This window comes from Mirounga angustirostris, unplaced genomic scaffold, assembly GCF_029215605.1.
Source record: "Mirounga angustirostris isolate CCGP_5_RB_7025 unplaced genomic scaffold, mMirAng1.0.hap1 SCAF_15, whole genome shotgun sequence".
Taxonomy (NCBI): Eukaryota; Metazoa; Chordata; class Mammalia; order Carnivora; family Phocidae; genus Mirounga; species Mirounga angustirostris.
The window spans coordinates 66,309,235-66,317,411 of record NW_026991723.1 but is presented as its reverse complement, the minus strand read 5'-3'; the positions used below and the strand labels follow the sequence as shown (position 1 = coordinate 66,317,411).

Genomic DNA, 8,177 nt, shown 5'->3' with positions numbered 1-8,177 from the left:
GATAATATTTCCAGTCCTAACTTCTCCCATACAGATATTCTGGAAACGGGTCCCCAGCCACTTGGGTGGATGCATTCATTCTAATTCATCAAGCTATACTCTTATGATTTGTGTACTTTTCTATACCATGTTGTACTTAACAAGATGTTTATTAAAGTAAAAAATATAAGCAGAAAACAAGAGGGCTGAGTGCAGAATGCCAACGATGTGGAAAAAGTGGCTCTATCTCTTAGAGGAATAAGATTTGGTAAGAGAAAATCTGCATGGTTGAGGGGACTCATAAAAGCTGCTCAGGGTGGGTGGATAAAGTCATCTCTGTTTGGCATGGAGAGGGGTGTGTGTGTGCAAAGAAGGCAAGCAGCTAGAAAGCCCCTGAAGATTGAGGAGTCTCGCCTTTTGGTTAAACCCAGCAATGCTTTTAATAAAATGGCTTATCTTGTGCTTCTCTGCTTGATGTTTCCAGAGCTCCTTGGCGACTCCAGGTCTTCCTGGATTCTCCTTGCTATGTCCCTAACTGCCTCAGTGGCATCTCCAGATGACAGAATAAGGACTCTTCCACCCCAGGGCCTTCTCAAGCATCAGCCTGTTTCAGGTTCTGTTTCTATAGGCCCTGCCCCACTCCCTGTGCCTGCCTGAACACCCATCCTGTAGTGACCCCAATATGCCCACATCAGCAGCCTGTTTTTGCACATAATATAAATGTTTCTGTTCTCTAATGTTGAGTCAGGCCATAAAACATACTCAGCACTGTTACTTAAAGTTCATCTTGACCTGGCTCCCTGGTTGACTGGGGTGAGAAAATTCAGAGCATGAAGGCTATGAGTTTCCATGAGTCAGGAAAGCTCATTTAAGTGATAAATCTGGAGGACAAAAGTAAAAACTGTCTATAGGTAAGTTATATCATGACAAGACTGAATAACCCTAATCTACCTCAACGATGCTACCCTGGATAAAACTTTAATTCTTTTTCCTTTAGGACACTTTGAGGTCGCTCTAGGCCATACTTTCTAATTACTGTGGAGTTTTGTTTGTCTGTGGACTTCTCTCCTAGTCACACAAAGAAGAATACGGAGCTTGAGCAAAGAAAAAATGAAACCATATTATAGAGATTATATTTTAAATTCATTTTGTTTGAAACTGGAGATAGGTGAACTCCAGAAGTCAGTTGTAGTGTCTGTCTTTGCCAAAAAATGGACTTTGTAAATGCTAAGTTCCTGAGACTACCAGTTCTGCTCTGTAAAGTGTAACAGGATTTGGTCACTTTGATTACTGAAAGCGAGGTGCTGAAAATCATCAGGAGTATGTGAAGCATTGTAGTTACTCCCTTTATTCTGAACCCGCTCTGAGGAAAATTGATTATTCATTAATTGTCATGAAGGTGCTAGGGAAACATAGGTGAAAATATTGTTCTTGAACTCAAGCAGTTGATGGTCTAATTTAGGATACAGAAATACAAACAAATACAGTTCAGAGTCGTGAGGGCTCTAACGGAAGAACTAGCTTCTCGGAAGCCTAGGTGTGTGGAGAAATGCATGATGCAAAGAAAGTTATGCTTACATTGGGCTTTCAAGAATGAGGGTTCATCAGGAAGAAATGTTGCCTGAGGTGTGGAGCAAGAATGACCATGTGCCTCACGCTACGCCCGGAGCAAGCTGAGCAGGAGCCAAGGAGTCCTGTGGTGGAGGCTGGCCTGGCAGCGCAGACCAGTTTAAGTATGACAGCCCTTGCATACTTAGTTTGTAGCTAAAGGGGAATAAATAGAGTTTTAAGAGAATGAGATGATCAGATCTGCATTTTAGAAGGATACTGGAAGTAGCGTGAGCAATGGACTCACGAAAAATAGACAAAAGACAAGACCTGTTACAAGGCCCTGGCAAAAATCTCAGAAATAAAACTATCATATTTAACATATTTTAAGTGTTGGAAAGATCTTATCAAAGGCAGAATTATATGTTTGAAATTACATCTATAAAGGCTTTGAAAATTATTCATTTAATAAACACATTCATTTAATACACTATCATGTATCAAGCATTGAAAAAGCAGATATATAGGATGTGTGCAAAAGATTTAATTATAGCACTGTTCATTGCAAAGTTACAACTAAATATCTGCAAATAATCAAAGGACCCACAATTATTAGATTGCCTAAAATATTTTTCTATTTTATACATACACATTATACATATATAGTATGTATATACACAACTTTTTAAAAAGGCACATGACTTTTGTACATTTTTTTTTCAAAATATGAACAATTTCCATAATTATTTGTCATTTAAATGTAAATGCATTCCATCATAATGTTACTAGATAGAGAACCGGTTCCAAACTCAGGTTCAGCTGCTTGCTGCTTGAAAATCAGTACTCTAGAAACCAAGTGATGGTGGGAAAGAAAAGGTTGCTTTATTCAGGAAATCGGCGAACTAATGTCTCAAAGGCCATCTTCCCTGTCCAGGCGAAGCTAGAGGGCTTTAAAGGGGAAGACATGGGGAAAACGGGAGGAGGGGGGTGGGGGGGGAGGCGCGCGCTATGTGCAGAACAAGCAGGTGCCCAGGCGGTGAGTGGAATGTGGACATGACCCTGAACAGACTCGCTGACATCTGTATGAGAATGAAGTTAGGCCTTACCTTCTGGGGAAGTTTGGTCCTCCACTCCTAAGGCCCGTGGTCTGCAAATCTCAAAGTGTTCCTCTCCCCCTCTGTTTTCTGAAAGACTGTTATTACTTCTTCCTTGAATGGTAAAATTTACAAGTGAAACCCCATGGGACTAAAGTGTTCCTTGTGGGAGGATAGTCATTTGAATTGCATTAATAGATGTGAGGCTATTCTGGTTCTGTCTATTCTTGTCAGTTTTGGTTGAGTTTTATCTTTCCAATTTGTCTAAATTGCTGCATTGGCATAAAAAATCATAATTTTTTTAGGTATCCTTTTAATTAGGTAAGAGCCATAGTAGTAACTCTTCTTTCCATCTTGATATTAGACTGATTTTGTTGTTCTTTTGAGAACCAGTTAGCAGTTTCACTAATTTTTTCTCCACTGTTCTTCGGTCCTATATATGCTGACTTCTACCTTTTATTATTTCCACCTTTCTATTTACTTTGTTCTTATTTATTTAGAAAATGGAATATTAGACCATTGAATTTGCACCTCTTTTGGTTTTCTAAATCTATCATTTTTTTAACCGCCCCCCCCCCCAAAAAAGGGATTCCTGACCATAACAGAAAAAACTAGAAATCTGTAAGAAAATATTACCTGGAAATTAAATACATTCCAAAAGAATCCAACAGTCAGAAGAAATGTCAAAGCAAATTAGAATATATTTTGAACTTAAAGATGAAAATGCAACATACCAAATTTTGTGAGATGAAGCTAAATGATATAGCTTGCTAGAAAGAAAGGTCTCAAGTCAATAATCTAACCTTCTACCATAAAGCTAGAAAAGAGCAAAGCCCAAAGCAAGCAGAAAAAAAGGACAGAGCAGAAATCAAAGAATTGAAAACTGAAAGGCAATAAAGTAAGTCAATGAAACAAAAAACTGGTTCTTTGAAAAGACAATAAAATCGACAAACTTCAGCAAGATTGACATAGAGAAAAAAACATAAATTACCCATACCAGGAATGAAACAAGTGATAGCACTTCAGATCTTGAAGACATCAAAAGGATAATGAGGAAATACCATGACCGCTAAACAAATTACAAATTTGACAATTTAGGAGGAAAAAATTCCACAAAAAAACACAAAGCTATCCATTATAAAAGATAAATTTAAGTAGCCCCATAACTATTAAAGAAATTGTACTTTACATTCTCCCATCCCACCCCCCAATCTCTAGGCCCAGTTTCACAGAAAAATGCTAATATTTAAAGGATTAAGAAAAATTCTATATGATTCTACAGAAAATGGAAGAAAGAACATTTCCCAATTCATTTTATAAAGGTAGCATTATCCCAAAACCAAAGAAAGCCAGTAGGGAAAAACAGAAAAGAAAAAGAAAACATACTGGTCAAAGTCCTTCATGAACATACACAAAAATCATGACCAAACTATCAGCAAACAGAATCCTCTAATAAAGGCATACCCTGGAGTTATTTCAGGTTCTGTTCCATACAACCACAACAAAGCAAGTATCACAAGGCAAAATTTGGGGTTTCCCAGTGCATATAAAAATATTTATAAGTCTATTAAATGTGCGACAGCATATGCATATACCTTAATTAAAAAATACCTTATTGCTAAAAAATGCTAACCATCATCTATCTGAGCTTTCAGTGAGTTGTAATCACTGATCACGGATCACCATAACAAATAATGAAAAAATTTGAAATTATCATGGGAATTACCAAACTGACAGACTCAAAGAGAACAAAGGCTGTCAGAAAAATGGTGCTGGCAGACTTGCTTGCTGCACAGTTGCCACAAACCTTCAATTTGTATAAAAAAACAAACATGCAGTTATCCGTGAATCATAATAAAACAAGGTATGCCTATACATAAAAAGAATTATAGACCATGGCCAAATGGGGTTTAATTTAGGAATACCAGGTAGGTTTAATATTCAAAAATTATGTAATGTAATTCATAATATAAACAGGTTAAAGAAGTTACATGATCATATCAATCAATGCAGAAAGGGCAATGAAAATTCAATAACGCATCCATGACAAAAGCGATCAAACTAGGAATAGAAGGAAACTTATCTTGATAAAGAATGTAAACCAAAAGCCTACAGCTAACATTTAGGTGGTGAAAGACTGAATGCTTTCCTCAGAATTCTGGGGAAAAGGTAATATGCCAGCTGTCATTATTACTCTTACACAACATTGGCCTGGAACCTCAAGCCAGGGCAGTTAAGAAAAGGAAATAAAAGGCACACAGATCGAAAAGGAAGAAAACCTGCCCCGATTTGCAGATGACATGATTGTGGAAGTGGCTGGCCTATTTGATTGCTTCGCCATATTAGAAAAGGGATTCTCAAGTTTTTGCTTTTGCCTTTGTTAGTGTACCTGAAATGCCCAAACCCAACAAAAAAAAGGAATCCTTTTCAAATGTTTGACATTCTTCCTAAAATAATTTTCTCACATTTTGCGTACTGCTCATCGAGGTGGGTCTTAAATTTATTACGTACAACACACACAAATGTTCCACCTCTCAGAAGGGTAATATATAATCTATCAGAGTCTGCAGACCAGCTGCCAAGACTGGTATCTTGGCTCTGCCTCTAACTGTGTTGCCACCGTGAACAAGTTTCTTAACTTGTCTGCTCAGTTTCCTCAATTATATAATGCTGATCAACAGTACTTACCTCAAATGTGAGAACATGTGCAAATGAGAATAGCATCTGATGTAGAAAAGAGCTCAGTAAATGTCAGTTACTCCTATTATTGCAGATCTGTGAAATAAATGTCCTCATTTCCCCTTCATGTCTTCTTCTAGTCAAAGAATATGAACAACATGACTCAACAAAAATTTAATGTTTGAGGATTTTCATCCAAGAGCAAGATTATATATGACACAAATTAGGGAAGCAAACACAGAAAATATGCAGTAAAGAAAACTGGTTCGTATGGCAAAATATTCAACCTCACAAGTTATTGAGAAAGTGCTAGTTAAAACAGCAATGAAGTACCATTTTATAACTAGCAAATCAGAAGTAATAAAACTAATAGCCAGTGCTGACTGGGTTGTGGTCAACAGGTATGTGACCTTGCTGCAAGTGTGAACTGACTGGCAAACAATTTGCAATGCATTTGAGAGGAAATAAACTCCTGTCTGTCTCATATGTGGTATTAGACCTCCTGTACTTCAGCATTTACAGCTTTGTCTCCCTCTCCTCCCACAATGGACAAGAACTAACTCCAGATTCAATCCTTTCCGATGTGTTATCTGACATGAGAAGGAAGGATGAGAAATGTTAAAGCCAAGGCCAAGAACTATAAGCATATATAGAGGAAGGATAACATAAAGGAACTAATAAGACTCAAGTATCAAGAAGGGATGTGGGGCCAAAATAACATACTCAAGATGGGATTAGATCATATGAGGGCTTTCAAGATTCAAAGTTTGGAGACACTGCTCTGGCAATGTACCTAGAGATAACAGGACCTACATATAGTAATCTTATGGTGGGTGGTAGTGCTTCTTTTGAGTTCTTAAAGGAAATTCAACCTTTTGAACTGGAAAGCAGAAGACATTAAGAAATATAATAATCAACAAATTTTGAGTTCTTTTGGTAAAATAGATGGATCTTTTTATAAATGTATAAGAATGAAGGAAAATAAATACATTCTCATTCACCAATAGACTGTACTGATTGGACTATGAAAAGCCAGACAAAAATCTCTGAAAACAGGAGACTTCAGATAAATGTGGAGGGCAGCATGCAACAGACCTTCTCCCAGACTTCTATTAAAAACCGGTGAAGACTTTTGAAAAACTTAAGATTGCACAGACCAATTACTAAGCATATAGAAACATGATATCCAAACATCACTGAGTCTACATCAGGGCTCTGGCATTGTATCTTCACAGAACTAACCACAAACAGCTCCTGCATGCCTAACAGCATCCTTTGTGTTCCCATTGTTGGTCCAGATACTTGCTTTATAAGTCTTCCTTACCTAAATGACTTTCTTAACAACAGAAAACACACTAATATTACCTTAGGAATTAAACTAATTAAAAGCTGACTATCAGCTATATTTATCCTATAATTTAATTTCATGTTTCTTTGATTTTTTAATTTTGCAAACAGAATTTACCCACCAACCATGTATCTCAGGCTCCCCAATATATATATATAAAAGAATTGTGTAAGAAAACGTTTGAGGACATGCATAAAATCACAATCACAGTAATTGGACCACAGTTACACTAATTAAGAAGAGAGGAATCTATACTCATTTATAAGTGATTACATAAAGGAAGAGAAGATACGGGTTAAGTAACAAAACATTACATTTTTACATAAATAAGTAAAGCCAAAGTTCTTTGTTTAAAAAACAGGTCAAGGTGAAGGAGTAAATTTGTACTTTTAACTTCCAGATGTGGTCATTTGGGTCCTTTTGCCTTGGATGTGGTTTCCTTTGGAATCTTTCCATTTTGACACTGAGTAAATCTGGCTACTGTAGAAACACCATCCACAAACTTGGTTTTGAAAAGGACATTTGCATTGTTGAACATACCCTCCTTCAGTGACACCACAATGAACTTAAGGGAAAAAAAGAAAACATAAAAGATACTTCTTGTAATCTGAAGAAATGCACTCCTGTTTTTATTCTGGGGTTAAGAACTGTGTGGAGATATGCTGATTTTGTTACTTCTTTCAAAGCTTGGCTCAAAGCAAAGGCACCATCCTCAAATGCAAGTAACAAATAGTTCTAATATTGGGCACCTAGATGAATTCTAGCTTTCTAAATTTGGTTTTAGGAGTCTCTTAATTTTACCTGGAGTGCGTCATCACCCAGGTTTACTAATTCCTACTGCTTGTTGCTGTCCTCTGCAGCTAGCTGGCATCACTGTTTTGCTGCTAGCTCTAAATGCCCCGCTGAAATAGCCTTCTCTCTGATATTTTAAGAGTATCAAAGAAGGCTACTAGTTCCTACACGCACTACCACTAGGTCAGATGGAACATCTACAGAATTAAGAAAGGGTACCACTTCACTGTTACCTGCTAAAAAGACTACCATAATAATAGTCTGTGATAACTACGATAAGTGAAGCCCCCCGGAGTTGTACGGTGCATTATCAATATAACCATGTGTGGCAGCCCCAGTTCCTGCAGCAACAGTTCGATAAAAAACAAACTGTTCTTAAAGGGCTTTTCTCTATTTCCTACCCAGGAAAAATGACGAGTGCCCCCATCAAGTACCACATGATTTTCTGATTTCCTAAAACAGTCTTGCTTTGGGTGTGTATCCTCTGGCAGCTAGCTAGAGAAAAAAATAATGTTAAATTAATTCCAAATTATGGGAAACTTAAGATTCTCCCTCAGGGTACAACCAACAATGGTAATGCCTGGCTCTTTCTTTAATAGGAAACCAAACCTTTTTTCCTCCTATATCCATTTGAATGTAAGTATATGTAAATCTTCACTATATATTTAAAGAGATACACAATAATATTTCTCAATCCTAAATATCTTCATATTGGCCATTACTAAAGAACAGTTTCA

General features: G+C 37.0%; 1 protein-coding gene across 1 annotated transcript in view; it reads right to left on the bottom strand.

Moving 5' to 3' along the window:
• Positions 1-2,502: 2,502 nt before the first annotated feature.
• Positions 2,503-8,177, bottom strand: part of SMC2 (structural maintenance of chromosomes 2) — a 65,602-nt gene continuing 59,927 nt past the window's right edge. The window contains exon 25 of the mRNA XM_045882811.3: positions 2,503-7,213. Within this exon, the coding sequence (XP_045738767.1) occupies positions 7,055-7,213 (159 nt within the window). The 3' untranslated portion in view covers positions 2,503-7,054. The remainder of the gene's footprint in view (positions 7,214-8,177) is intronic.